The 27,542-nt window shown below is 65.9% G+C and overlaps 6 protein-coding genes across 6 annotated transcripts; 4 read left to right on the top strand and 2 right to left on the bottom strand.

Moving 5' to 3' along the window:
* The first annotated feature begins 13 nt into the window (after positions 1-13).
* CHLRE_09g411450v5 (uncharacterized protein) lies at positions 14-5,889 on the top strand. The gene is made up of 10 exons (XM_043066271.1): positions 14-272; positions 445-531; positions 661-948; positions 1,287-1,398; positions 2,082-2,176; positions 2,557-2,624; positions 3,117-3,438; positions 3,650-3,790; positions 4,208-4,305; positions 4,755-5,889. Exons 1-10 carry the CDS (start codon positions 207-209, stop codon positions 5,503-5,505), a joined length of 2,028 nt encoding a protein of 675 aa, XP_042921567.1. The 5' UTR covers positions 14-206; the 3' UTR covers positions 5,506-5,889.
* Positions 5,890-6,543: 654 nt separating this feature from the next.
* Positions 6,544-9,229, top strand: CHLRE_09g411400v5 (uncharacterized protein). The gene is made up of 5 exons (XM_043066270.1): positions 6,544-7,244; positions 7,578-7,645; positions 7,814-7,938; positions 8,197-8,271; positions 8,643-9,229. Exons 1-5 carry the CDS (start codon positions 6,616-6,618, stop codon positions 8,688-8,690), a joined length of 945 nt encoding a protein of 314 aa, XP_042921566.1. The 5' UTR covers positions 6,544-6,615; the 3' UTR covers positions 8,691-9,229.
* Positions 9,230-9,251: 22 nt separating this feature from the next.
* Positions 9,252-16,273, bottom strand: CHLRE_09g411350v5 (uncharacterized protein). Its single transcript, XM_043066269.1, has 3 exons — positions 16,012-16,273; positions 15,285-15,728; positions 9,252-14,988 (listed from the first exon to the last, which is right to left on the bottom strand). Exons 1-3 carry the CDS (start codon positions 16,019-16,021, stop codon positions 10,787-10,789), a joined length of 4,656 nt encoding a protein of 1,551 aa, XP_042921565.1. The 5' UTR covers positions 16,022-16,273; the 3' UTR covers positions 9,252-10,786.
* Positions 16,274-16,391: 118 nt separating this feature from the next.
* CHLRE_09g411300v5 (uncharacterized protein) lies at positions 16,392-20,583 on the bottom strand. The gene is made up of 8 exons (XM_043066268.1): positions 20,324-20,583; positions 20,133-20,170; positions 19,851-20,042; positions 19,433-19,528; positions 18,938-19,045; positions 18,536-18,636; positions 18,165-18,204; positions 16,392-17,799 (listed from the first exon to the last, which is right to left on the bottom strand). The coding sequence occupies exons 1-8, from the start codon at positions 20,337-20,339 to the stop codon at positions 17,281-17,283; spliced, it is 1,110 nt and encodes a 369-aa protein (XP_042921564.1). The 5' UTR covers positions 20,340-20,583; the 3' UTR covers positions 16,392-17,280.
* Positions 20,584-20,683: 100 nt separating this feature from the next.
* CHLRE_09g411250v5 (uncharacterized protein) lies at positions 20,684-23,949 on the top strand. Its single transcript, XM_043066267.1, has 3 exons — positions 20,684-22,225; positions 22,622-22,727; positions 23,131-23,949. The coding sequence occupies exons 1-3, from the start codon at positions 20,723-20,725 to the stop codon at positions 23,367-23,369; spliced, it is 1,848 nt and encodes a 615-aa protein (XP_042921563.1). The 5' UTR covers positions 20,684-20,722; the 3' UTR covers positions 23,370-23,949.
* A 75-nt stretch (positions 23,950-24,024) lies between these two features.
* On the top strand, positions 24,025-27,522 carry CHLRE_09g411200v5 (uncharacterized protein). The gene is made up of 7 exons (XM_001696740.2): positions 24,025-24,248; positions 24,338-24,421; positions 24,578-24,714; positions 24,978-25,106; positions 25,808-25,996; positions 26,316-26,394; positions 26,701-27,522. The coding sequence occupies exons 1-7, from the start codon at positions 24,074-24,076 to the stop codon at positions 26,826-26,828; spliced, it is 921 nt and encodes a 306-aa protein (XP_001696792.1). The 5' UTR covers positions 24,025-24,073; the 3' UTR covers positions 26,829-27,522.
* The last annotated feature ends 20 nt before the right edge of the window (positions 27,523-27,542 follow it).

Here is a 27,542-nt window from a genome sequence, read left to right as displayed (position 1 = left end):
TCTTATTGATTGCTGTATATTTTTGAGCTTGTGTCAGCATTGTGCAGCGCGATCGGAACCGCGCCCGAGAGAATCGGTGACCGAAGCTCCTTAACAAAGACTTGCTCATTAGTTTCACAACTACAAGGAAGCTCTGTTGCGTCAAGAGCTGCTACTATACAGCCGATTACCTCGAAGCCACTGCGTTTGTCAGCAGTCAACTAAAGATGCCGGGCAAGGAGGAGAACGACACTCTGGAGAAGAGCCTGAAGGAGCTCAACCTCACGAGCGATGTGAGATACATCGCCTTGCGGCTTTGAGAGAGGGCCAAGGGTCCCGGACCTAGACACCGATTCGGCGTTCCTGCCTCTGCACGCGCCCGCGGCCCGCGCCACAGCCCTCCTCGCCCTGCCGCTCCTGCTCGCTCGTGAAGCACCCTCCTTCGTCATCCCTTAACTGCTGCAGGAGATGACCAAGTTCGAAAAGGCATTTAAGGACCCGGAGTTCATAAAGCTGTTTGAGGAGTACGCCAAGGAGGTCTCGGACCCCAAGGTGAGCCCACAGTCACGTGCCGTCCGCATGCCTGTGCCCCCACCTCGCGCCTTCCTTCCTGGACTCGCCCCCAGCATGCCCGCCCACCCGACCACCCCCTTGCAACCCCTCTCCCGCCCCCCCAACCAGGTTAAGGCGGAGACGGACGCCTACCTCCGCCAGATCGAGCAGCAGGGCCGGGCGGAGGACGTGTACGGCGCCGGCACGCAGCTGATCGTGCCCGACCCCGCCGGGGCCGTCATCAAAACCAAGGTGGTCTCCTCCTCGGCGAGCAAGAAGCAGCAGCAGGAGCAGGAGAAGCAGGAGAAGGAGCAGCAGCAGCAGGCCGCGGGGGCTGGGAAGCCGGAGGGGCCGGGGAAGCAGGGGGCGCTGCCTGTGGGTCAGAAGGTGTTTATCAACATCTGCACCTGTGACAAGGTGAGGGCTGGGCGGCGGGGGCTGGGAGGCGGGCGGGTGAGACGAATGGGTTGGGTTGGATGAGTATATCGTTAGAGTCCACTGTGTGCTGGGGCGGCTGCGTGGTGGCGGGGCGGTCGCAGCCGCCCCCATTCCCAACCAAACCTGCCACTCCCGCTCCTGCTGCTTCTGCTCGTACTGTTTGTGCTTCCTTCCTCATACAATCACACACCATCACACACACACATACACACACAATCACACAAACCGTCGCTTTGCTGCATCGCATACACTGTCTTTGCGCTATTTTTCCTTGTGCTCTTAAACACACTCACACACACACACGCCCTCACTCGCAGTTGGAGCGCTACAGCCTGACTGACGCCCAGGACCCGGCCACGGGGCGTCTGCGGCCCAAGCTGACCATCCCGCTCAGCCTGGGGCCAGTGCGGCAGGGCGCCGACAAGCAGGGTGCGCGCTGGGGGAGACGAGCGGGGGAGAGGGAGGGGGAGGGGGGGGGAGGCGGGGGGATGGCGGGAGGGAGGGGGAGGGACTGGGAGCGATTGGGAGGGATTGGGAGGGATTGGGAGGGATTGGGAGGGAGGGGGCGGGAGGGAGGGATTGGGAGGGATTGGGAGGGACTGGGAGGGATTGGGAGGGACAGGGAGGGAGGGAGGGATTGGAAGGGACAGGGAGGGAGGGATTGGGAGGGAGGGAGAATAAATACACTTGGTAGTGGCTAAGGAGGGAGGAAGGGAGGGAGGGAGGGAGGGATTGGGAGGGAGGTATTGGAAGGGAGGGAGGGAGGGTGGGGGAATCCCGCAGGCGGCTGTGGAAGGGCCGGGGCGGGGTCTGCAGGGATGTAGGTGAGAGACACGCGCCATGGCACACGCACACGGCCTTGTGCTGTCTAACGCACTTGGTTTCCTAACGCACACACACACACACACACACACACACACACACACACACACACACACACACACACGCACACACACACACACACACACACACGCGTACACACGCACGCACACACGTACACACACATACGCGTACACACGCACGCACACACGTACACACACACACACGTACACACACATACGCGTACACACGCACGCACACACGTACACACACACACACGTACACGCACACAGGTGCCCCTGCCGCCGTGTACGACTTCGTGGTCCACCCTGACTCGTGGACGTTCGCGGCGGGCAATGCAGCCGGGCTGGCCACACTAGCGGACACGGTGAGGGGCCGGGGGAGGGGGACAGGCGGGGGGCGGGGAGGGGAGGGGACAAGCGCGCAGGTCTGGGTTTGCATGGTTGGAGGTTGCAACCTGCCACTCAGCTGCCCTCCCCTTTTGAATGATGATGGGACACAATCATAAGGCTTAGGCATACAACCCACCCACCTCCCCCTCCCTTTCTCCCCCTTCTTGCTCTCTCCCCCATCCTCCCTGCCCCCTCCCGCTGCCTCCTGCCTCCTCCCCTTGCCTCCTCCTACTGCCTCCTCCCCCTGCCTCCTGCCCCATCCTCCCCCTGTCTCCCCCTGTCTCCTCCCCCTGCCTCCTCCCCCATCCTCCCCCCTCCTCCCGCTGCCCCCTCCTCCCCTCCCCCCCCCCAACAGGCTCTGGACCATGTGGAGCAGGTGGGGCGCTGCAGGCTGGTGCGGGCCTGGAAGCGGCTGAACTGCAGGTGGGGGTGTGGCAGCTTGGGGCGGGCGCTTGAGGGCGAGGGGGTGAACGGGCGGGGAACGGGCGAGGGTGAGGCAGGCCTGGGTGCAAGGGGGCTGGAGGGGGCTGAGGCGCATGGGACGTAGTGCGGCGGCGTTGGGCCGTGGGGTGGGGTGGGGTGAGAGGAGGTCCACAAACAGCCACAGAGGGCGGAGGGAGAGGAGCTGTGACTGTGACCCATGAGGACGGTGTGGGGGACGAGTGAAACGTGCGCGCCTGAGCTGGCAAGGCTGTCCAAAATGCTGCTTAGCTCGTATCCCCCGGCCTCGCCACCGCTTCACTCGCCCACCCACATCCCACCCACACCCCACCCACACCTGCCCACCAGACACACACACACACGCACACACACACACACACACACACACACACACACACACACACACACGCACACACACACACACACACACACGCACACCGCCACCCACCACCTCCCCATCCCCATCCTACACAGGTACAAGGGCACGGAGGGCGCCGCGGAGCCGCCCGTGCAGTGCATTCGCACCAGCGCCGCCGCCGCGGCGGGGGCGGCGGGCGAGGGCGCCGGCGGCCGCGTGCGGCCGCGCCCCGACGTGCCGGGTGTGCCGGACCTTCCGGGAGCCAAGACCGCGCCGCCGGCTGCGGCGGGGGCGGCGGCGACAGCCGCTGCTGCTGCGGGTGCTGCTGAGGGTGGGGCTGGGAGCAGCAGCCGCAGCACGTTCTCTTTTGACAAGTCGAGGAAGGCGGGCGGCACGGAGGCGGCGGGAGCGGTGGCTAAGCAGGAAGCTACGATCACGGTGGGTGTACAAACGGCGGAGGCTAGCGGACTCTGCCATGGATTGGCCGCATACACACACGCATGTCCTTTATCCTCCATAACGCACCCACAGACACCGGTCCATTGACACCTACTATCACCTACACCCGGCCCCGCGCACACTCACACACACGTACGCATGCGTGTCCCCTGTCTCGTGCTCTCTGAGACACACACGCACACGCGCGCAGGACCCGGCGCGGCCCGGCTACCGGCACCCGGACGGCGCCGTGACGCCCGAGTGGGGGCTGCTGCACCGCGGCGAGGCCGACCTGGGGGAGGCCTGGGGGGACGCGGGCAAGGGGCTGGCGGCGGGGGGCCGCGTGCCCAAGGTGAGGATGTGCGCGTGTGTGCGTGTGTGTGTATATGTGTGTGTGTGTGATTGTGTGTGTGTGTGTTTGTGTGTATGTGCATGTGTGCATTTGTGTGTGTTAGGCGGGGGGAGAGGGAGGGATCGAGGGAGGGCACGGACGGAGGTTGGGAGCACGGCAGGGAAGGGAGGTTGACGTCGGCCGCAGCGGTTGGGCCCTGCGACGCGTCCGCTTGCGTGCCACGGTGCGTCACGTGCCTTGCCACGCCTCACCCCACCTCACCTCGGAAACTCACCACACCGTGTGGTACCGCACGCGGGTCACTTCACCTCATCCCACATCATCCCTCACCCACCACCCCTCCTCATCCCTTCACACAATCCCCCACCGCCCCACCACCACCACCACCTCCCGCCGCCCCACCACCCCCCCCCTCAGGAGTTGGTGGTGCGGGTGACGCTGCCCGACGTCTCCTCCGCCGCCGCCGTGGATTTGGACGTGGGGGCGCGCTGCCTGGCGCTCACGGTGCCGAACAGGTGGGGCAGTGGGGAGGAAGGAGGAGGGGGCTAGGGGGAGGAGGAGGAGGAGGGGGTTAGGGGCAGGAGGAGGGGAGGGGAAGGGAAGGGAAGGGAAGGGAAGGGAAGGGAAGGGAAGGGGAAGGAGGAATAGGAGGCGGAGGAGGAGGAGGAGGAGGAGGAGGAGGAGGAGGAGGAGGAGGAGGGAGTGGTTAGGGGGAGGGGAAGGGGAAGGGAAAGGGAAAGGGAGGTTGTTGGGGAAGGGAGTTAGGGGGAGGAGGCAAAGGAGAGACGAGGAGGGGAAGGGGGATTGCTAGCCCCCGAGGCATGGTCACAATGACTTTGGTGGTGGGAGGTGGCTGTGTCGGGTGGGTGGTTTACAACCGTGGGGTCCAGTCAGGGTGCAGCAGTTTGTGACCGCCAACCAACCGAATCCCGCTCGTCATGCATTTGTGTGTCCGACACTGTAGGTACCGGCTGTCCGTACAACTGCCGTACGGGGTGGATGACGCCAAGGGCCGAGCCAAGTTCGACAAGGCCCGGAAGGTGCTGGAGGTCACACTTCCTGTCGTACCCCCGCCGGCGCCGCCGCCGGGCGCGGCGGCGGCCGCGAGGGCGGGGTTGGCGCTTATTCAGGAGTTGGGTGGAAGTGAGGAGGCAGCGGAGGTGAAGGCGGAGGTGGAGGTGGAGGTGGCGGATGTGATGGGTCGGGATCAGGAGGCGGCGCATGCCAAGTCAGAGGCAGGGGCGGGGGCGGGCGTGAAGTCACCACACACAGCCGCCGCGGCGTCGTCAGGAGCGGCACCGGCACCAGCAGCAGCCTCGGAGGAGGAGGAGGAGGAGGATAAGGAGGACGGGGGGCCGGCGGCTGGCTCCGGCGGCGACCCCGCAGCAGCAGCAGCCGCTGCGGGCGCCTCCTCCGGGCGGGAGCTCACCGAGAACGAGCGCAAGTGGCGGGAGCTGCATGCCAGGCAGCAGCAGGAGGAGCAGGAGCAGCAGGAGGCGGCGGAGGCGGCTGCAGCCGCCGCGGCCGCGGCCGCTGAACCCTCGTCTCGATCGCAGCTGACGGGGACAGTAGCCCAGGGCGGGGCGGCGGCGGCGGCGGAGTCAGTAGCGGCGGCGAAGCAGCAGGTGCAGCAGCAGCCTGTGGCGGCGGCGGCGGCGCCCACGGCGGTGCTGCGGCCGCGGCTGAATCGCGAGTTGGCTATGGAGTTGGATTGAGGGACTTGTGGGATAAGGGGGGACAAGAGGAAGAGGAAGAGGAGGAGGAGGAGGAGGAGGAGGAGGAGGAGAGGGAGGAGGAGTGAGGTGCTGCTGAGGGCGGAGGGCGCAGTGATGAATGGCAGAGTGGAGCCGCGTGGGGTTGTGTCAGGGTGTGGAGTACGGGAGCGGTGCGTGCAAAGAAGTGCGAGCGGAGTGCGGCGTGGCCTTGTAGAATCGGCAGCTTGGCCTTGCGAAGGGACGACGGGGCTGATGGGAGAGAGCGCTGCGGGGCGTAAGACCATCATTCCGGCGGCTGCGGCTTCCGACCCAACCTGTATCAACCAAAACCACAGCCTTCGCTAACCCTGAGCACCTGACAGCTAACAAGACAATCGACCCCGCAACCAGAGAGGGAAAATGCAGGGCGAGGATGAACCAGGCTATTTGGTTGCGGTCGGCCCCCAGACCCCAGCAGCCACCGCTGACGCCTGGGATGCGGCCGGCGGCAGCAGTATCGATCAGCAGTATCAGGCGGTGGAGGGAGACAGTGAGGACGACGTGCTTCAGCGGCTGAGGCCCACATTCGCAGACCCGCGAGCAGTGGGGGAGCTGAAGCCTACTGCTGCTTTCAGCGCTGCTTCGGGGGCGCTCGGAGCCGCGGCGGCGAGCGAGCGCGAGGCGGAAGCGCAGGCGAAGAGGCTCCTGGTCGGAGGAAGAGGAGTTGGAGGAGGAGCGGGAGCGGGAGGGGGGGCGGGAGTGGAGCGGCAGGGCCGGGACCAGGGACAGCGGGGCGGGGCACCGGCGCGGGCGGCGGCAGCGGCGGCGGCAAAGCCGGAGGCGGCAGTGACGGGCGGCGGCGGCGGCGTGGATGCGTCACTTCCGTGGCGTAGCCGGTGCGGCTCTGGGAGGGAGGGATGCAGAGAGGGAGGGAGGAAAGGGGGGAGGGCGGGGTGAAGGGGGCAGCTTTGACCCGTGGGACACGCGTAGGGAGGGGGGCGTGTGGATTGTGTTTACTGCCCTTCGTTCCGTGCTTTCACCCGCACGCCCAAAGTGACCGATTAACCTCCTGCACCCTCGGCTTCGCCGTTTCGCCCTCAGTTGTGCAGCGTGCTGATCCGCGCTACCAAAATGACCACCCACCCTGACCCACCCGACCAAACCAACCCCCCACACAGCTCACACGACGACCACCGCCGCGGCGCGCCCACTGGCGCCATGGGCCACCGCATGCCGTACTACGGCGGCGGTGACGTACTGCCGCGGGACCAACTGCCGCCGTACGGCTACTTGGCGGGCAGCACCGACGTACCGCTGCCGTACAGCCGCCACCACGACAGCCGCCACCACGACAGCCGCCACCACGACAGCCACCGCCACGACAGCCACCGCCATGACAGCCACCGCCACCCTGCGCCTCCGGAGGCAGCTACTGCCAGTGGCGCTGCTGCCGGCGGCGCCGACACGGGCGGCGCAGGTGGCGGCGCCGACACGGGCGGCGGCGGCAGTCACAGCAGCAGCGTGTTTGGAGTGGCGGCGGCGAGGGCGGCGCAGGCGGCGGCCGCAGGCCGTGGCGACAGGGGTCGCCACGGCGGCGGCGGCGGCGGCGGCGGCGGCGGCGGCGGCGGCGGCGGCGGCGGCGGCGGCGGCGGCGGCGGCGGCGGCGGCGGGGTGGACGTGCCGCTCACGCGGTCGTGGCCGCTGCACGGGGAGACGCCGGAGGCAGGGTTCGTGTCGGGCGGGCGACACGTGTTGTACTGGTGGGTGGGTAGGAGCGCTGGCATGTGGTGTGGGGTGGTGGGGGTGCTAGGAGTCATGGAAGGAATGAGCGCTGTTTTGTTTGAGAACCATTACGGCAATAGTGGACGCGCGTCATTCGCTCATGCAGGACGAATGTTTGCACGGCGCGTCTCTTCACTCTGTTGCCGAGATTCCCAACTCAATGACTTCCGCCGGCCCCGGTCCATGTGGTCCAATTGTTCCCTTGCTCCTTGTGCTCTAAGTCAAATTGTACCGTGCACGCACAACACACACACACGTACACACACATACATACACACACGTACACACACATGCCGTACACACACACGCAGCGGCGCCGATATCCCCATGTCCGACCTGGCGGCCGGCCACTGGCACCACTCGCCCAGGCAGCCGGGAGGTGAGGCGGCGGGGCGAGTGGCGGGGCAGGGCAGGGCAGGGGTGATGGCAGGGCGAGTGGCCTGGGCCTTTCCAGGTGCATGCTTGCTTCGACTGCTCCTTCCGGTGTCCTTACGGCTGTACTTACGGCTGTCCTTACGGCTGCCCCGCTGTATGACTGAACGTCCAGTGAGTTCCCTGCAAGCCGCGGCCATGGGCGGCGCTGGGGCGGTGGCGGCGGGCACTCGTGGCGGTGGTGGCGGCGGCGGCGGCGGCGGCATGGGCACAGGCGTGCTGGAGGATGATGTGATGGAGGTGTGTGTGTGGGTGGGGGGATGGGTATGGCAATGGAGGGAGATGCAATCCATGCTCACACCCACAACCCAAACGCACACCGACCACCTGGATCCGCACTCCCACATACACACGCCAACCCCCGTGACTCCCATGTGCACACTTCGCCTCCCACTGTTCACAACCGCCTCCCACCACCACCCTCCCATCCTCCATTGCCTTTTCCTTCACTGCCTTCTCCTCCACGCCACCCCAACCCCCAACCGCCAACCGCCTCAGGTGGAGACTGACACGCCCGGTGGCTACCACGTGGCCGCACGTGTGCTGCACCCGGCCGACTCCCGAGACCCGCAGGTGTGGTGGGCTGGTGGCGACGTGGCGTTGCTGATGTGGCCTAGCTAGTTGTTGCACCAACCCTGCCGTGTGTGTGCGATGGGACAGGGTTTAGGCAGGTTGGCGAGGTCCCGTAGGGTGCAGCCGACGCCCATACCCCAAGCAAGCGGCAAACAGTTTGCAGCGGCAGAGCAGAAGCACCGGTGTGTGGAAGTGCATGCCGCAGTGCCGTGTTACGCACACTGCACACGTACCGTGATGTCATTGGGCTGGGTTTGCTAATGCCGATATGGTAGGACGCCAACACGTGCTCCACGCCACGCACCACACGCCACGCCGCCCCCGCGCCCCGGCACCCGACGCGCCCACACCCGTACCCCACGCGCGTGCAGGAGTTTGTGGTGGCCGCAACACACGTGTCCGCGTCACCGCCCAAGTAGGCGGAGGCGCGCGCGGCATGTACGAGGGGTCAGCAGCGGTCTGCAATGGATGCAGTGGCTCGGAACGGAATGGAACTGGGGGAGCGGACGGGGGATCAGGCCGCGCAAATGGTGCTGTCACACCTGCCATGCGTACGGTAGTTGTCCGATTGAAAGCGCCCCGCGAGTGAGGGTGTGTGAGAGGTGCCGTACAGGTCACGTTGCCAAGAACATGTATGTACATGCGTAGCTGAGCGCATGCGGTGCGTGAGAAGAACTTCTTCAGGGGCGGTTGCGACACCTTACGATCCAGGAGCTGCACGGGGATTGGAATCACACCGGTCCGTGACGTGAGGAGCTGTCATCTCCCCGGCTGTCGGACCGGCGGTCTGTTTAGTGCTAGCCCTCTTGCGCCGTTCCGGTTGTCGCCTGTCCTAGGCGTGGACCAAGCGCATTGTTGCTTCGTGCGGGAACGCAGCGAGTGCAAGAGAGCCTCGGATGCCGCCCCTCGCCCGGGATGCCCCCGGTCGGCTGGACACTTGGACAGAGACAGTCCACTGGCGAGCGTGTGTGGGCTGTAACACCGCCGATTGCCCGCGTGCTGCACTGCACCACTACTATGCGCTTCTGCTCTGCGCTTCCCCTGCGCACTGTCGCACGCAGCTGTCTGCAGTGCGCAGGGCCGACTAACCGACCAGCACTGCACGCGTGGTACCACCCAGTGCCCTCGCTCGAAGCGGCCTCCTCCATTCCACACTTGCAGCACCCGAGCCACCGCACCCACAGCAAACCCGCCTTTGGTCCGTGGAGTGGCCTTAACCCACTAATACACCACACCACAACCAGCACAGCACTACAACCAGCACAGGACAACACCGAAGTGCGTTGCTCACCCGGCTGATGGGTTGTAGTGGAGCTGTGGGGTTCAGGAAACCAAAAGAGCAGTAATCGAAAGGGCAGGCGGGGCATAATAAGCAGCAGTGCTGAATGAGCACGGCGGGCGCGTCATGCGTGTGCACCTCAGCACCTGACTTTTGGATGCAGACCTTCTTTCCAAAGCGCATCACCGTACCGCATGCCGGCATTGCGCCAGGCAGCGGCGCGGAGGCCGGGCCCGGCCCAGCACTACACACCTACACCTACACCAGTACACCTACACCTACACCTACACACACACACATACACGCGCGCACAAGGAGATTGAGTGACCAGGTCGCCTGCCTCACACACTCCTTGAGCGCCCAGACAAACGCCTTGAGTAGTTGTCAGGGCGGCCTGCATGTTGAACAGAATATACTATTTACTGATGCTACGAAGCACTTGCCAATCTGCCGTGATAACTGGCATTGAAAGCAATACCTACAGCACAATTGCTGTAAGCGACAAGGCGCGCCCCGGCTTGATGCCAGGGTGACAACGTTGCCCCCCATTCAACTGACAATCAACGGCCAAACACCACTGCTGTGTCTACATCTATTGCTTCTGTTTGTCTACATCTATTGTCAGCGATGAGGGCACGCATGTGTCCCACACGCTACGACGCGCTACGACACGCTTGTCTCGCAACCCCAAGCGCGAACTACTTGAAATTGTAGCTGATTGAATGCGCCATCCTTATCCATGGCCAAAGCAAATCACATTGGCGCCCGTTTCAGGTTGGGCATGCCCAATCCTGCCGCACGTGTACACGCGGGTGCCATTCCGTACATCGACTTATTCAATGCAGGCAACTACAACCTAGTTCAAGTCAAAGGTCACGATGCTCATCCGTCACGACGATTGTTACTACCCCTGCTTCAGCAATTATGCATGCAGAAACTGAAACTTCAATTGTCCTCACGAACGCAATGCACTTCAATCACCAGCGTGACCCCCCTTGCTCCTTCCAAAGAATGCCTTTGACTTATAACTCAACGACTGCGCGAACATGCAAAGCTGATAATGCCTTTGGACCACGGCCACTGCTCCTGCGGATAATTCTCATCGAGCCAGGAATGCGGCTGGAGTCCTCGGAACCCTGAAATCCTGATGATGCACTCTATAGGGACAATGATGTGGTGCTGAAAGTAGGCACGCGCTCCATGTCCACTCCCCTCACAATCATGCCGCCAGCAGCTTCAGCAGCTGCTGCCCCGGCCCGTCGCCTCAGCCTCGGCCGCAGCAGCTGCGGCAGCGGCGGAGACTAAGGCCTCAAACGCCACGCCACCACTATCCACAGCGCGCGCCGCTGCCGTGCCACCGGCAGCGGCGGCGACCACGGCCCCAGCCGCGCGCGCATTGGATTGCGCCGCCGTAGTTGCGGCCGATGCGGCGGCGGCGGCTGCGGAGGCAGCTGTAGCACTGATGGCGCCCGTGATGGCACCAGCACCAGCACCAGCACCAGCAACCGCCGCAGCTGCTGCTCTGGCTGTAGCCGCTGCTGCTGCTGCGGTGGCGGCGCCTGCGGCTGCCGGCAACTGCGAATGCGGCAGGTACAACGGCGGCAGCTGCGGTGGCGGCAGCGGGGATGCTGAGGGAAGCTGCGCCGGAGGCGGAGGTGCGCGCGGCGCGGGCACTTGCATAGGCACAGGCGCCGCCGGAGCCGGGGCCGCCACAACCATGCGCGGCATGGGCAGCGGCAGCGGCAGCGGGCAGGAGGACGAGGTGGGCAGTGGGCCCCGTTCCTGCTGCTTCTGCTGGAGATGCTGCTGGAGGTGCTGCCCCTTCTGCTGCTGCCACCGTTGACCAGCAGGGCCCTGCTGGATCGCAGCTGCTGGCGGCCAGGAGGCAGAGCTCTGAAGCAGCGGGTGCTGCTGCAGGTGGGTGTGGGTGTGGGGCCGCTGGGGCTGGGCACGGCGCTGGCTACAAGCCGTGCCGGCGGCGGTCGGGGCCGCAGTGCCACTGCTGGCCTGGGGCGCCGCCGGCCCCGGCGCCACTGCAGCAGCGGAGGCCAATCCCACGCCAGGCCAGGCGGTGGCAGCGGATGTCGTGGACGGCCCCAGGCTACACACGGCCCCAGGCACGGCGCCCGCGGGCTGCTGCTGCTGGCGCCTACGTTGCTTCAGGGCCGCGGCGGCAGCGGCGATGGCGGCGGCTGCGGCAGCGGCCACAGCTGGGAAGCTAGCACCAGCGGCCGCAGCCGAGGGCCGCGGTGCTGCTGGCGCTGCTGGCGCTGCTGTTGGCGGTGCTGCTGCCCGCAACTCCGTGGGCGCGATGGGGCAGGGCTCCGCAAGGCCGAGTGGCGCCGGCGCCGCAGTTGCGGGTGGCGGCGCCGCCACCGCGGTCCGTGGGCGCGGCAGCAGCGGCTGGCTGCCGCGTACCGCCGCCGCCACCGTGGTTGTAGCCCCCGCCACCCCTGCCGCCGCCGCCGCAGCAGCAGCCAAAGGGGACAGGAATGCTGTGTTGCCCCGGCGGCCGCCTCCGAGTGGAGGAGGCGGAGACGTGCTTGGGGCCGCATGCGACAGGGACGGCGGCGGCGCTGCCGCCGCCACGTCCCTTCCCGCCGCCGCCGCCATAACCGCCGCGGCAACCGCCACGGCCCCTCCCGTGGGGGCGCTGGGAGAGCAGGCAGCGCAGGGGCAGCCGGCGGCGCCGGGGGCGGCTGCAGCTGGTGCTGCTGTGGCGGGCCCGGGGGCCGCCGATACAGACGCAGTGGGAGTGAGCGCGGGGGTGGAATGGGCGGAGGCGGCGGAGGACATCGCACCGCCGGACAGCACTGATGTGGGAGACATCAAAACCGCCTGTGGCGGCTGCGGCGGCTGCAGCGCTGGCGGCACTCCCATGATGGTGGCGTCTGACGACGGCGGCGCACCGCCGGCGCTCCGCACCCGTCGTTGCTGCTGCCAGTGCTGCTGTGCCAGGGCGGGAGACAGCACGACAGACGCATGCGGCGGCTGTAGGGGCGGCTGTAGCTGCGGCTGTAGCTGCGGCTGATAGGGCTGATAGCAGTAGTAGCTGTGAGCCGGCGGGTATGCGCCGGCACCAGAGGCAACACTTGCGCCGGGGCCTGAGGGCAGGGCCGCTGGTGGCGGGTTGAAGAGGTGGAGGCCGGGGCCGATGGGGCCGACCGCGAAGCTGGGAGGAAGCCGCGGCGGCTGGGACTGTGTGTAGGGGGGCGAGTAGGGCACATGTGCCAGGCGGAATGCGGATGGCGGCTGGGCCCATGCCTGCAGCTGCAGCTGCTGTTGCGGCTGTGGTTGTGGTTGCGGCGCTGGTGGTGGTGGCGGTGCATGGTTGGGCGCCCGCAGGGCCGGGCGCACGGCTGAAGTGGCAGCGGCAGCGGCCAAGCAGTCGGCGCAGGCGCAGCTGAGGCCGGCCGTGGGTTCAGGCGGTGACGCCTGCGCTGGCGGTGCTGCTGAGTAGTAGTATTGCTGCTGCTGCTGCTGCTGCTGCTGCTGGTGAAATACGTGGTGTGGCAGTGGGTAGCAGGGCGTGGGTGGAGACGCCAGGCCAGCCGCAGCCAAGGCCGAGGCAGAGGACGTGGCGGCCGGCGCCGTGGGAAACGCGTGGTGCGTGTAGCTGAGTGTCTGGCTCGGAGGCAGCGGCGGCGGCGCCGGCGGCCACCCTTGCTGTTTTGCCGGCGGCGGCACCGCGGGTGCTTGCCTGCCACAGGCCAGTGGCGGCGGCGGCCCCAGCAGGTAGCCGGCGTCGCCGTGGCCACTGCCGGTGGTGGCAGCGGCGGGGGCGGAGGCGCAGCTGCGCAGCAGCGGCAGCGGCGGCGGCTCCGACGACACCCCGGGTACTGCCGCCCCAGCAGGTGCTGCTGCTGACGCTGCTGCCGTCGGGGCCGGCGACGCTGGACCGGAACGCGGAAAAGCCGCCGCTGCCGCCGCCGCCGCCGCCTGGCCCGGAGCGGCGCGCACGCAGGGCCTCTTGGCTGCCGGCGCGGGCTCCCCCGCTTCCTCCTTCCTTCCCGCCTGCTGCTCCCGCTCCAGCTTCACTGCGGGCTGCGGCGGCTGCGCCTGGGGCGCCAGTGGACGTGGCAGCGGCGGCGGCGCCTGCTCCGGACCGCGATCACACGTGGGCTCATCACATGCAGGCGTCATCTCAACGTCGGCCTTGCTGCCGTACCCGCCTGAGCGTTTGGCTGCCGCTCCCCAGGGCGGTGCCCCCAGCGCTGACACCGCCATACGTGGCGTCGGCGACCGCAGCGGCAGCAGCGGCACGGGTCCCAGCCTCACAGACGCCACCGCTGCTCCCGGGTCCGGCTTGAGGAGCAGGCCCCAAGGCAGCCGCGGCGGCGGCTTTGCCGTGGGCTCCTCCTCTTCCACCGCGTCGGTCCCTACCTGCGGGGCCCGGCGCCTGGGGCTCACAGCGCCGTCGTCGGGCGTGGCAGTAGCAGCGGCCGCGCCGCCGCCGCCAATGCCTCCGCACCAGGAGCAGGAGCCGCCGCGCCCTACCTCTGCCGCGCCGCCAATGCCGCCGCCGCCGCCGCCGCCGCCGCCGCAGAGCGCCCCGCCCTCGCCGCAGCTGCTGCTACAGCCGCAGACCTCCCGGCTGCTGTCGTGCGTCGCCGCGGCCACCGAGCGCCGCCAGCCGCCGCCGCCGCCGCCACCCAGTCCCTCCAGGCTCATCAGCTGGATGCCGGCCCGCGCCGCTCCTGTTACTGATGGACCACTGGCGGCAGCAGCCGGGCGAGACTGTGGCGTGCGAGGCGCCGCGTGAGCCGCCGCCGCCACCGCTACTGGGCACACAGCCGGACCACTTGCCGCCGGGTGCTGCGGCACACGACTGCTGCTGCTGCCGCCGCCATCACCGCCGCCGCCGCCGTCACAGCGGCACGGCCCGCGTGGCGCCGCCATCTCCACCACCTCTCCGGACGGAGCCGCGCGCACCAGCGATCCCATTGTAGCACTGGCGGCGGCGGCGGTGGCGCCAGCTGGAGCGGCGCCGACGCAGCTAGCCGTCGCAGCCCACGCGCCAGAGGAGCTGCCGGTTGTAGCAGCTATGGGGTGCTGTTGCTGCTGGTGGTGGTGCTGTTGTTGCTGCTGGTGGTGGTGCTGGTCAAGTTGAGGAGGCGGCGGTTGTGGCGACTGGAGGCTGCTGCTGGCGCCGCAGCCGCCCAGCTCACGGGACACGGGCGCCGACGGCAGGGACTGCAATGACGTGCATGTCGCAGCAGGCGCGGCTGTAGCAGCAACTGTACCAGCGGCAATCGCGGCTGTAGCAGCTGCATTGGCCAAACCGGCTGCGGTGGCTGTGATAGTGGCTGCCGCTGCCGCTGCCACTGCGCTGGCACCTCCGTCCGCTGCCACCGCGCTGGAAGCCCCACCCGCTGCCGCCGCCGCCACGCCGCACAAGGCGCCGCTGGAGGAGCTGCTCTCCTCGTCCGTGCCATACCCTGCACCACGGGGGTTAGAAACGCGGGTGGCGACGGGGGCGACTGCGTTAGTTGCTGTGGGTATTGCACGGGCGACTGCGTTAGTTGCTGTGGGTATTTGGGCGGCGGTTCTACGGAGCGTACACATTCACCGTGTTACGATCATGGATGTTGCCATGCACGAGCCCGCCTTGGCACGGAGTAGGCGTTTGCACGTGCCGCATTAAAGCATACAGTATGCGGTCGCGAGGGCGTGGCAACGCAACCGCCCACGCGCAACTCCATCATACATTTGCTCCCTCGCTCCCGGCTCTCACCTTCTGCAAACGCCGCGTCCTCTGGGTGCCTCCCCCAAAACACCTCCTCTTGAGCTGCCTTCCCATTGCCGGTCGTCGGCAGCGGCAGCGGCAGTGGTAGCGGCAGCGCGATATGCTGATGCGCCCGGGGCTCTGGACGCAGACTGGGGCACCCCGGTTCCCAGCCCTCCGCACGACCGGAGAAGCTCCGCCCATCGACTCTTGCTGTGCGCACACATCCTTCGCCATCGCCGCCCCTCTTCGATACGGTATCCGAGTGCATCCCGTCTTGCCTCCCATCATCATCGCGTGCAGGCTCCAGGGCGCGCGCTGCGCGCGCCCAGACAGCCATCGATGGCTCCGACATGGCAGGTGTTGTCATCGCTGACATGCCGCTGGCTGTGACGGAGCCGCTCTGGCATCCGGAGCTCAGCAGCGTCTCCGGAGCCATGACAGGATCGGTAACTACGATTGCAATAGGGTGAAGGAGAGGCAGGCGTGCTGGGTGCGGGCGAGGATGGTCAGGCACAAACACGATGGGCGAGGGAGCTGAGCAGCTCACCGCAGCACGCACACCCCCCGAGCTCCGGCAATACACGAACCCAGCTTCGTTGTCTGTGCAGACGATTATGTGGTAGCTGCACGTACAGTATGCGCGCACGGCCGCTGCCGTCGCTTGCAGGCGGTAGCAAGCAATGCCCAGGTCAGGTTAGGGCTCTGCCACCTCGACCTGCCCGCCGGCACTCACCAGCATCCATCCATCAAATACTCCTCTGAAGAGTTGTCTTATTCAACCATTCTTTGGCGGTGGACGCGGAGCGACCACATGCACTTGCTAACGTTAGCAAACCCCACGCTTGGCCCAGACAACGGGCGCCTTGCAACAAGCACAGTTCGTAGTATCTCTCACTTGTATGGCAAGGCGCCTTTTAGCCGCGTCGCTTTCGTTGGGCAAAGCAAGCGGTTTCTAGTGCCTTTATTCAATTGTGTGGAGGAAAGCCTTATACGAGTATACTTTTAGTATGGCTACGTGGAAATTTGACACTTCAGAGCGACCGTCGCTCTCCAGCCTCTCCTTCGCACCCACATCGGCAGGGTGTCGGCGCAGTGCCGTGCTGAGCCTACCCATTTCCATTGCGGATAACAACACCAATTGCACAAACCTATTCTGCATCAACAAAAGCAACTCCCGGGTCCAAGCCGGGCCCGCGCGCACACCCTGCGCCCCTGGCACTGGGTGTGCGATGGGACAGGGGTCAAGGCAGGCTGGCGAGGTCCCGTAGGGTGCAGCTGATGCCCATACCCTCAAGCAGACGGCAAACAGTTTGCAGTGGCAGAGCAGAAGTGCATGGCTGGTCGAACGCCGGAGTTTGCTGGCTGGCTGGAAGTTTGCTGATGCGCATTCCTCACGCTCCGGGCGCCCGGCCAGGCGATAGCACCACACAGACAGACCGCAACGCCACACTCGCGATGCAGAGCCGCAGCGCACCTGCAGGAAGATGACCAGCGTCCACGGATGAGCACCAGGCACTGGGCGTACTGCAGCCCCAAACCGGGCATTGCAGCCGATGCGAAGGCCCTTTGTCGATCGCTCTACTGCTGCTCCAACTATTGTTACTATTCCATGGCAACGTCCCCCGTAACTTCCCCTGTAGATGCACAGTCACCTCCTGCATCAGTGCATTAGGTAAAGCGCAGTTCAACCTTGGTGAGGGCGTCAGTCTCAGCACATACACTCATGCCGGACTTGCAAAGCACGTTTCCTGTGCGCGCAGGGCTTAACCCCCAAATGGCCTGACACATCCTGCCGCATAACCCTGCCCCAAAGGCCCCAACACGCTCTCCGCAACGCCCTCTCTGTCAATGTATCCCCTGCTCTACCTGTCTGCCCTCGGTGCCTGACAACGCCACACCGCCGCCGCTTTCCACCTCCGCGCTTTCCATCCGTGTCCTACGAGTGAACGCACCGCCAAAGTCGTCACCATCCGCGCTCGTACCAAATGACCAGAGCTCGCCTTCACAGCCGAGACCGCAGCTGCGACCGGGGCTGCACCTGGTATTGAAGCTCTGGCACCACCGCCGCAGCCGTGCCCGCCCCGCGGCCGCCACCGCTACCACCGCCACCGCCACCGCCACCGCGACCATTGCCCACAGCTGGTACAGCCGGCGGCCCCACTGACCCCCCTGCGGCTACCCCTGCCAGCTGCCCCGAGCGCGCTGAACCCGCCGCCACTCCTCCTCCTCCTTCTCCTCCTCCCACTGCTCCTGTTCCTGCTGCTGCTTGGATTCCGGATCCAGATCCGGACCCAGACCCGGATTTTGATGTGGCGCCGCTGGCGGCAGTGGCGGCGCCCGCACCATCCGGCCCGGCGGGTTGCTGGTGGCTGGGGCCGGGGCCGGGGGCTGGCGGGCTGTGCGTGAGCGTGTGTATGTGCGCGGCTTTGGCTCTGCGGCTGCCCTCCCCCAGCAGCGCCGCCTGCCGCCGCTTGATGATGTTGAACTCGCGCGTCAGGCTGTCGGCCAGGTGGTCGGGGTACTGCAGGGAGGGGTGGGTGGGGCGAGGAGGGCGGCTTCTTTTGCACCAGCCCATGGGAAAATGGAATGCCAAATCAACCAGGAGCTGCAGAGGCTCTGTTGGACTGTTTGATGTCATGTGTCGATGGGGACAAGTACAGAAAGCATGTGTGTGTGTGTGTGTGTATATTTGTTTGTGCGCAGGAGGAAAATGACAGGCAGGCGCTTCGGCCGCTTCGGGCACTGCTGGTGGCGGCGTTGGAGTCCCCACAATCACCATGGCCAGCAAACAAGCCGCCTTGCCTCAGGCCTCCACCAGCCTACCCAACCACCGAACCCCCACCGAGCCGCCCCCGCCCCTCCCCTCCCCTGCCGCCATGGACCTACCTTGATCACGCTGTAGGCGCTGAAGTCGCCATTCTTCCAGCTGCGTACCAGCAGCACACGCGTGACGAGTTAACTACATCAGAACTAGCACCAGCTTCACAGCACAATGCGCCAATGTAGACATCAGAGCTAGCACCAGCATCACAGCGCGCAGCATCCACTGCCCTGCGTGTTCCCGCCCCTTGTGCTCTCCAAATCCAGCCAGCCACAGCAAGCGGCGCGTAAGGAACGCGTGCTGGAACGCAAACCAGCCCCTCCTTCATGGACGGCTACCCTCCTTACTGTGGACTGGACTACACGACCCCACCCGCCCCTCCTGACCCCCGACGTTTTCCTACAGGATTGGTTCAGAGTAAACCTCCCGACCCCACCTCTGCAGTATGACCCGGTAAGCTGACGTGGCCGCCACCAGCTGCAGCAGGGCCGGCTCCAGCCCGGGCGCGTCCAGCAGGTCGATGTGCTCCGTCACCACCTGGGGTGGTGGGGGGGGGAGGTTATGTGCCCGGGCCCAATGAAAGTATTCCCATCATCATCAGAAAGCCCACCCAGGGGGGGATGAGGGGCGGGTGGGATGACGGGGGGATTGGGTTGCGTAGTCAGGCAGGTGGTACACCAGGGGGAGGGGTGCATTATGCGTGCCACAGAGGACAGACACGCGCATGAGCACACGTGTGTGCGTAGCTGGGCCAGAAGCAGTGGGGCCAAACGGTCGAGGTCTTACGTGTGAGACCGACGCAGCCCCTCCCCCCCTCCCTCCATCCCTCTCAACTTACCTTGGCGGCTCGCTCATTTAGCGGCTGCAGCACCTCCGCCATCCACACCCGGTAGGCGCGCGCCTCCGGTCCGTCCGGCGCAGCGAACACCGCCGCCTGGAAGGCCTCCTGTAGGGAGGGGGGCGGGGAGGGGGGCGGGGAGGGGAGGGGAGGGGAGGGGGGCGGGGAGGGGGGCTGTGGGGAAGAAGGTTGGGGCAGAACGCCGGGGAGAAGGGGCTGGGGTGGCAGGAGGGTCGGATGAGTGTGCCACAAGTGTGCGCAGGGAACGGGGTTTGGCGGCGGGCTAGTCAGTGGCTGCGCCTCCCCCGCGCCCTGTGGGCCGATGACTCCCTGGTCTGGCCGACTGGCCGGGCCGTGGTGTATTCGGTAACTAGAGAACATCACTGATACATGTGAGCGGTGCCCCTTTTCCCTGGTACCCATCCAACATGGAACAGTGGTAACAAGTACGAACAGCCCCCCTGGCCGCCCCTCCCGGGCCCTGCGTCTCCGCACCTTGGTGCCGTCGGGGCTGTGCTGCCGCACCATAGCCCGGAAGGCGGAGCGGGAGGCGGTGATGGTGGCCAGGAGCGGCCCATAGAAGTTCTTGAGCTGGAGGCATACCATCCACAAAGCATGTTAAAAGATGGACGGGGCATACACCAGGCTGGTGACAGTACAGGAGTGTGGGAGGAAGCACTGTACAGTGTATACCGCACACGGCACTCCGAGGGGCCGATGCGGTGACAGCCTCCAAGCAGGCGCGAAACCTGTCCGCCCGCCCCATTCGTGACCCGCACACCACGCCTACCCGTCCTCCCCACCCAACGCCTCCTCCGCCAGCCCCAGCCCCCTACCCCTTCTCCCCAGTCCTGCCAGCCGCCGCCCTGGCCGCCCTCACCATGCTCCTCGGGCCCCCACCGTCTGCCCCCACCTGCTTGTTGACCCGCTCAATGCGCGCCTTGCGCTCCTCAATGGACTTGGCGTTGAAGTAGGCGAACAGGTAGCCGGCAGCCAGCGCCCAGAAGCCGCTGCCGCCCAGGCGAGACACGCCGCCGCCCAGGCCGCCCAGGCCGCCGCCGCCAGCGCCACCGGAGGCGGAGCCGCCGCGGCCGGACATGGCACCCTGCAGGCGCGTGTATGTGGGGGGTGGGGTGGGGTGGGGTGGGCAGAGGGAGGGCGCTTGGGGCGTGGTGCTCTGCCGAGAAACCCCCACCTCGCGGCCCGTGACCTCTGCAGCCGCCGTAAGTGAATCTGGGATCAGGTCCCCAAAATTACGGGGTCCCGCAAGCCCTGCTCTGGTCCACTGTAGTGCACCGCCCCGCGGATGGCCCCCGTGCGTCTCGCCGCTTGCTGAGGTACTGAACCCTTGAGGCCGTCGAGTCGATTCGAGTGATATCTAAATACTGTCTGGCTGTGGCATGGAAGGAAGCTCGCGCGAGCTCGTGTCATCACCGGGGCTCGCGAGGCGGTTTGTTTACCGACATGCGTGGCATTTCCCAAGCCCCCAGCCGGCTCCTGAGCCCGCCGAGCCGCACGCGATCCAGTCACCTGGAAACGGTTCTAAAAACTGCTTGTAGAACCTCCTGGTCCTTGCAATGGCATACCCTTCAATCACTTCCAGAAGTCATTGTCAATTCACATAACCAGCAACGATTGAATACTGCAACGTACTAAAGTACATCTATTGTATAGACACACAGCTCTCCGCACGTTGACTTTCGGCTTTGGTCATTCCGCGCCATGCTAGTCACCTGACCGCATTTTTGTCTTGAATTATAGCTTCTGGTGATAATTGCAGCAGCCATGGCGTCTGGGGGCCCTGCGCCAGCGGACGCCCTGTCAGAAGCCAATTTGCTGGCGCTGACTGGGGACGATACGCTGGAAGAAATACGGGAACTTACGCTACGAAACCACAAGCTCCAGAGCTTTGATGGCCCCGACACGGCCAGACTCATCAACTTGCAAGTAATGTCGCTCTCGCACAACATGCTCTGCTCCCTCGCGGGCTTTCAGCACCTGAAGAGCCTGGTCAGCCTCAACCTCAACTTCAACGCGCTCACCAGCCTGGATGGGATCGGCAGCTGCACGGCGCTGCAGCACCTGTTCGTGGCGAACAACCGCGTCCGGGACGTGGGCCCGCTCGTGTCGTGCGAGCACCTGCAAACGGTGCACCTCTTCCGCAACAACATCGGCAACCTGGACCTCGCCATGGGCGTGTTGGTGAACCTGCCAAAGCTCAAAGAGCTGGAGCTGGCGGGGAACCCGTGCTCGATGGCGCCAGAGTACAAACACCGTGTCGTGCTGCAGCTGGACCTGGAGAGCCTTGACGGCGACCAGATCAACCAGCTAGACTACGACCTAGCTAACGAATACTTTGCCACTAACGGCGGGATGCCTGAGGGCGCGGGACCGCGCGTGGACATCCTCACGCTGGAGGATGTGGACGCTGGCGGCGGCGCTGGAGGCGGCCGGACCAGCGGCGGCGGCATGGGCGGCTCAGAGTCCACAGCTGAGGCCGCAAGCGTCTCAGGCGAGCCATCAGCCGCAGATGCAGGCGCAGGCGCCGCTGGGGCAGGGGCAGGGGCAGGGGCAGGGGCAGGGGCAGGCAGCTCGCAACGCAACAGCGCCAGCGGCGGCCTAGGTCCGGTACCAGAGGGCGCGCCAGCCGCTGGCGGCAGCGGCGGCGGTGGCAGCAGCAGCCGCGCGGGGCCGCCGCCGTCCACGGCCTGGGTGCCGCTGCCGCGCCCAGGCACCGCAGCCGGGCGCAACATCCCCGCCGGGCCCTCAGGGGCGCTGCTGCTGCCGCGCCCGGGAACCGCAGCCTTCCGCCCCGGCACGGCGACTGCCAACGGCGCCAATGGCTCACGGCCCGGCTCCGCCTACTCTGGAAGTCAGGTGTCGGTCCAACTCCTCAGCAACGAAATACTGAACGACCACCCCCTCATCCTCGAGTACCTCGCAAAGCACGTGCTCATGGAGGGGCTAGCGCTGGCGGAGGGTGCTGGCGGCGGTGGAGCCGGCGGCTTCGCTGCCGGCGCCGGCGCCGGCGGCGCCTCCGGCTCCGCCGGCCGTCCAGGCAGCAGCGGCGAGGGCGGGCGCGCGGGGCGCGGCCCCTCGTTTGCGCAGCGGCTTCGCGACACGGCGGCGGCGATGAACGCGTGTGAGGACGTGGACGCCAAGACGCTGGCCGGCACCGGCGCCGAGCTGATCGCCACGGCGCAGACGGTGCGGCGCGGCATGGCGGAGGAGATGGTGGCGGCGGCGGGGCCGCACGAGCTGACGCGGCAGCTGGTGCGCCTGTGCGAGGTGAGGGTTTGCGGCGGCGGGGCTGGTTGGTTAGATGAGGAGAAGCGGGGAAAGGGGGGAGACTGTTCGTTGTGGGGCCCAAGGAAAGATCAGGAACCCAGGCCCGAGCAGGGGGCGGCGGCGGTGAGGCTGAGGAGCGGAGAGGGTCTGGGAGGGGAGAGAACCGGGGGCGGGGGGCGAGGACAGATGCATAGGGGGGAGTTGTAGATACCAGCCCAAACTCAAGGGAGTGGTCGCAAGTGTCCTCGGTGTCAGCACGCGCCTCAGTCCCCCAGCCGCAGGTCGCTGCATGCGGTGAGCTGTTGCCACGCTGTCCCGCCTGTCGTCGTGTCTCAATTCCAAGGCCACACACCAACCGCCCGGGTCCCTGCTGGCACACACGTGCGGCCCTCTCAGGTGCTCATCAAGGAGGTGGAGGCGTCGCGGGCGGGGCGGCCGCACAGCGCCCATGCGGCGCTGGGGAGACCGGGCACGGCGGCGGGCGCGCGGCCCACCACGCCAGGTGCGGGCGGGGCGGGGCGGGGCGGGGCGGGGCGGGGCTGGCTGCATGGGCACCGGTTGCACGGTGCCGGGTTGCGGTTGCGGGAAGGTATTCAAAGATCTGGTCGTGAGGAGCCAGGATGACACGCCCGCAGCGGACATGGCGGCAGCAGCGCGCGTATCATGTTCGGATACTCCATGTCAGGAAAGTGCGCAAGGCAAGCACACCAGAAAGGGAGCAGACGCAAGCGCACGGGGTTTGTGAAGGAGTGGTCTGACGGTCCTGTGCGGTGCAGGGCCGTCGCCGGGGAGACGCCCTCACACCCCCTCGCCAGCCCCGGCCCCAATCCCTTTCACCCTCCTTTCGGCCAGTCCACCCTCATCCCGGTTCCCACCCTCCCCGCTGCTCCCCTCCCATGGCACAGCTCCGGGCGGCGTCTCTGCCTCCGGCTCTTCAACATCCTCCGCCCCTGGTGGCGGCGTGGTGGTCGTGTCCACGCCCGCCTCCGCCGCGGAGGGCGAGCTGGCGGCTGCTCGTGCGGAGGTGGCGCGCCTGTGCCGCGAGAATAAGGCGCTGCGGCTGGAGAATGAGAACATGTACTGGCTGGCGGAGGAGATGAAGCGGCTTAAGGCGGAGCTGGAGCGGGAGCGGGCGGGGAAATAGGGGCGGGGGGCTGAGGAGGCTGGCGAGGAGAAGAAGGGGTGGAGGTGGAGGTGGAGGAGGCGGCATTAAGACGTTGTTGTCACGCGCATGCGTGCATGCAAGACCTGGCAAGATGAAGGTGGGTGTGGGACAATGGCGCAGATGTACCGGGGGCGGGGGGGGGGAATTGCGTGCGTCACGCGGAGGTGCATGGAGATGCACAAATGCGGATGTAACGCGGTCGCTGTCAACCTGCTTGGCTTGGGATTGTGGGCTTCATAAGGCTCGGAAACCTTTCAATGCGGTCAGCCCTGTGGCCTTGTGGCAAAGGAAAGGCTTTTGTGTTGCGGAGGCGGGCGGTAGGCGCGCGGGGTCCGGTGGTAGGCGGCGTGCCGGAACGTAAGGTGGCGCGTGTGTGGGCTGGACACAGCTTCCAGAGGACCGAGCGGGGTGGGCGTGGACCTGACGTGGCGCGTGAGAGGTATTGAAGAAGAGTATAAAATGCTTTGCGTATAGTTCTCGGGGAGGATTGGAGGGGCAGGAGGGCTCCAAACGTTGGCCCACCCGAACTTTGGGCGTTGTCGGACCACTCGCTTCGATGGGGGTCCGCTGCATGGGGCCGGTCGCGGGTGTATTTTCAAAGCGCGCCGCTTATACCTGTATACTACGTTAACTTGGCGCTTCATACTTACACCTCATCTATATTTTGAAAACCCAGTCCGAAAATGCAGGCCCTCCAGACTCAGCAGAAGGTTGCGAAGTCGTCGCAGGCGCGCGTGCTTGTGCCCGCTGGCCTCGGTCGCCGTTGCCTGCCTGTTCGCCCCGCCTTCAGCAGCGCGAATGTCCAGAAGGTGGCCAACCGCGCCGCGGCTCTGCGTGTGCGCGCGACCGAGGAATCTGGTGCGTGCAAGACCACACATCGCGACCAGCAACAGTCTTGTGTGTCTGTCACCGATCGCGCTGACAAAACATAACATGTACTGTTGCAGTTGAGGTGAAGCCTGTGGCGTCGACCAGCGAGTCGTCTGAGCCCGAGTGGGTGCCCGTGTGCAAGCCAGAGGACCTCCCCAAGGGTGAGCAAGCCCGCGCGGTTCTGTGCTTCGTGTGTCACGCATACAATGCGCGACCAGCATGAGCTGGTTGCCGGATGCGCGAGTGCCTGGCTTCGGCACCGTCCTGATGGTTGCGCGCCCTCCACATGTCGGCATCGAATCCTCCTCGCTTCGCAGGTGTGCGCAAGGAGGTGGAGGTGGACGGCCGCCAGGTGCTCATGTTCTGGTACCGCAACCAGATTTACGCCATCGAGGCCCGCTCCCCTGCCGAGGGCGCCTACAGCGAGGGCTTCATCAAGGCCAAGTTCACCCAGGCAAGTGATGCGGGACCGGCGTGTATCGCAGTGGCCCCTCCTGCATCCCCGCCAGCTGTCTCAGCCCCACAGCCCCGACCTTGCCCTGCTCCCACCACGAGACTAGTCAATCCCCGAGAGCCCTGATGTGCCCACCTAGAGGGGGAAAGGCGGATGTTCGCAATCCTCGCAACATTACACACGCGTGGTCCCCCTCCCGTGGCCCTCACCATGCGCCTGTTTCAGCATCCTCCGCCCCTCCCACGCCCACCCCACTCCCACAGGACTACGCCATCGAGTGCCCCTCCACCGGCTCGCTGTTCTCGCTCAAGGACGGCTCTATCCAGGCCTGGTACCCCAACAACCCCGTGCTGCGCACCCTCACGCCCTCCCAGTTCTGCCGCCCCCTGGAGGTGAGGAACCGCGAGACCGCGAGGCAAGGGGAGGGAGAGCGCGAGGCAGAGGGAGGGAGAGGAGACGAGGCAGAGGGAGGGAGAGGAGACGAGGCAGAGGGAGGGAGAGGAGACGAGGCAGAGGGGGGGAGAGCAGACGAGGCAGAGGGCCACGGGGAAACAGAGCCGGTGGCGGGGGTGGGGGTGCATGGACCGGATCAGGCGAAGGAGACAGGGAGAGGGGGAGAGGACCGGGGACAGGGGGATAGAGTGCAGAGAGAGGGAGATTGGGGCGGGGCGGGGCAGGGACGGGGACAGATGGTCTGGCACGGGCAGCGGTGCGGGGGTGATGCGGAGGATGGACGATAGCGAGGGGGTCTACTTAAGGCAATGGGAGAGAGGAGGCGGGGAGGGGAGCAAGGTGCGGTTGAAGGGCGATGCGGCTTCGGAGGCGGACGCGGGCAAGAGGAAGCGGTTGAAAGGGGAAGAGGAAATGAGGACAAGGGTGGGGGGTACTGGCTATGCGGGAGTTGGGACCACCGAGAGGGGTTACAGAACAGAGGGAGAGCGAGCTGCCCACGCAAAACTTGCTGTTTGCGTGTCGGTTGGGACCCTCTTCACCCGCCCCCTTTGCTCAGTGCATTGGGTTCGGTCTAGTTTGGGCTGGTATCTACAACCCCTCCTCCGCTCTCCCCTGCACCTCCACGAAACCACCACCACAGATCTACCCGGTCAAGCTGGCCCAGGAGGCCATCTACGTGGACGTGTCGGACTCGCGCTACAACAACGCCGTGACGCGCGGCCGCGGCGGCGCCGGCACCTCGGCCGAGAACAACAACGTGTTCACGGTGCAGCCCACGGTGTACTTTGAGGGCATGGACCCCACCAAGGAGGCCGCCTCGCTGCTGCAGGTGCGCGGCGGGCAGGGGCAGGGGCGGGGTGAGATGGAATGGGGGCAAGGGGGAAATGGAATTGGGGCAGCAGGAGGGGGAGTAAGGATTGGGGATGGGAGGGTGGGGAAGGAGTCTGGGTTTGGTTGGGCGTTGTGATTCAGACGGACGGCAGGCAAGGGCGGGTGCAATGGTGATGTATGCATGGTTCAGGCATGGGTTGGATGCTTTGTTCAGGGCCCCAGGTGTGTGGTGTCTCGCGTCAGCTGTCTGTCCCACCGCCGGCCGCGTGTTTCTCATACCTGCCCTCTCCGCTCCCCGACCTCCGCCGACCTCGCAGGACGGCAACACGGGCGAGGGCACTAACCCGGTGGTGGTGCTGACGGGCATTGTGGCGGTGGGCATGACGGCGGTGGCAGGTGAGGGGCAGGAGGGAGAGGGAGGCGGAGGCGGAGGGCCGGGGGCGGGAGTGGGAGGAAGGGAGGAAGTGGGTTGGGTCAGGATGGGTTTGGAATGGGAGGGGAGGGGAGTTCGAAGGCCATGGTTGATGGGCCACGGTTGGTTGGGCGGCGGAGAGATTGCGTGAGGGTCTACACTGGATGGATGTACGGCACTGGACAAGGGGCGCCATGTGAAGGGGGGGGGTGCATGGAACCAGGCAGACTCGGCAACTCTCCGCACCCGGACCGAACACCCGTCTTGTCATGCGCGTGTGTTGTTCACAGGCACGGCGTTTGCCATCTACTACGAGAACCTGACGGCGCTCATTGCATTCTGGGTGGTGCTGGGCCTGGGCGTGGGCGTGGCCGGTTTCCAGTACGTCAACAAGCAGTTCAAGAGCGACAAGGCCTAAAAGGGCCTTCGTGGAGTTGGTTGTTGTGAGTCAAGAGAGCTTGGGGCTATGAAACATAATGCAGTATTGTAGATATACAAGCTGATGGGTAGGGTTTGAGCGGTATGCGCTGGCGAGCGGCCGGAGCACAGGGCGCTCGACAACTTGGTTTAGGGGTAGGACTTTTGGAAATGTGCGGCAAGCACATAGTAGAAAAGTGGCTGCGGCGACGCACCTGTATCAAACTGAATCGGGAACGGCCGGCTGTGAGCGTGGCGCGAGAGGCCGTAAGCATGCCGTGTCGGTTGTGCTTGTGTGTGATTGTGCGGGTCTGTGTGTGAGATCACGAGGCGCTAGTTTTTTTGGTCAAGGCGCTGTTTTGATGCGTGGATGGGTGCTGTCGTAATGTGGACAAGGAGCACTGGTCTAGTGAAGGCGTAGCCAGGCTTGTGTGAGAAACCACCTGGGGTGCTGAGTCTTTATTTGTGCACCCCTGACACGCGAATGTGTTTTGGACTTGGCGCAGACGTCCGCTAGCAGAGAATTCATTTGGTGCCGTGGTGCATGCAGACGAGAGAGACACATGAAACATGGACATGACGCAAAGAGAGAGATGGTCTGGCACGGAACAGACTGGGCGATCAGACGTGAGAGAGAGGCCTACACGGGGCGCCACAGGGGTCCACATTGCCCCTCCCTGTAATCGGGTGAAGAGCCCCCAACGCTGCCCCCTCA

The sequence above is a fragment of the Chlamydomonas reinhardtii genome, chromosome 9 (assembly GCF_000002595.2).
Source record: "Chlamydomonas reinhardtii strain CC-503 cw92 mt+ chromosome 9, whole genome shotgun sequence".
NCBI classification, from domain to species: Eukaryota; Viridiplantae; Chlorophyta; class Chlorophyceae; order Chlamydomonadales; family Chlamydomonadaceae; genus Chlamydomonas; species Chlamydomonas reinhardtii.
The sequence above is the reverse complement of the archived record's forward strand: the minus strand, read 5'-3'. Positions and strand labels throughout refer to the sequence as shown.

Excerpts from the sequence above, each read along its gene's own strand:
- CHLRE_09g411450v5 (XM_043066271.1), top strand. The coding sequence starts at position 207 with ATGCCGGGCAAGGAGGAGAACGACACTCTGGAGAAGAGCCTGAAGGAG. Across the intron at positions 949-1,286 it reads ACATCTGCACCTGTGACAAG|TTGGAGCGCTACAGCCTGAC; the intron begins GTGAGGGCTGGG and ends CCTCACTCGCAG. Across the intron at positions 1,399-2,081 it reads GCAGGGCGCCGACAAGCAGG|GTGCCCCTGCCGCCGTGTAC; the intron begins GTGCGCGCTGGG and ends ACACGCACACAG.
- CHLRE_09g411400v5 (XM_043066270.1), top strand. The coding sequence starts at position 6,616 with ATGACCACCCACCCTGACCCACCCGACCAAACCAACCCCCCACACAGC. Across the intron at positions 7,939-8,196 it reads TGGAGGATGATGTGATGGAG|GTGGAGACTGACACGCCCGG; the intron begins GTGTGTGTGTGG and ends CAACCGCCTCAG. Across the intron at positions 8,272-8,642 it reads CCGACTCCCGAGACCCGCAG|GAGTTTGTGGTGGCCGCAAC; the intron begins GTGTGGTGGGCT and ends ACGCGCGTGCAG.
- CHLRE_09g411350v5 (XM_043066269.1), bottom strand. Across the intron at positions 14,989-15,284 it reads GGACGCGGCGTTTGCAGAAG|GGTATGGCACGGACGAGGAG; the intron begins GTGAGAGCCGGG and ends CCCGTGGTGCAG.
- CHLRE_09g411300v5 (XM_043066268.1), bottom strand. Across the intron at positions 19,046-19,432 it reads ACAGCCCCGACGGCACCAAG|GAGGCCTTCCAGGCGGCGGT; the intron begins GTGCGGAGACGC and ends CCCTCCCTACAG. Across the intron at positions 17,800-18,164 it reads GCGCCTACAGCGTGATCAAG|TACCCCGACCACCTGGCCGA; the intron begins GTAGGTCCATGG and ends CCCTCCCTGCAG.
- CHLRE_09g411250v5 (XM_043066267.1), top strand. The coding sequence starts at position 20,723 with ATGGCGTCTGGGGGCCCTGCGCCAGCGGACGCCCTGTCAGAAGCCAAT. Across the intron at positions 22,226-22,621 it reads AGCTGGTGCGCCTGTGCGAG|GTGCTCATCAAGGAGGTGGA; the intron begins GTGAGGGTTTGC and ends CGGCCCTCTCAG. Across the intron at positions 22,728-23,130 it reads CGCGCGGCCCACCACGCCAG|CTCCGGGCGGCGTCTCTGCC; the intron begins GTGCGGGCGGGG and ends CCCATGGCACAG.
- CHLRE_09g411200v5 (XM_001696740.2), top strand. The coding sequence starts at position 24,074 with ATGCAGGCCCTCCAGACTCAGCAGAAGGTTGCGAAGTCGTCGCAGGCG. Across the intron at positions 24,422-24,577 it reads GCCAGAGGACCTCCCCAAGG|GTGTGCGCAAGGAGGTGGAG; the intron begins GTGAGCAAGCCC and ends CTCGCTTCGCAG. Across the intron at positions 26,395-26,700 it reads GGGCATGACGGCGGTGGCAG|GCACGGCGTTTGCCATCTAC; the intron begins GTGAGGGGCAGG and ends TGTTGTTCACAG.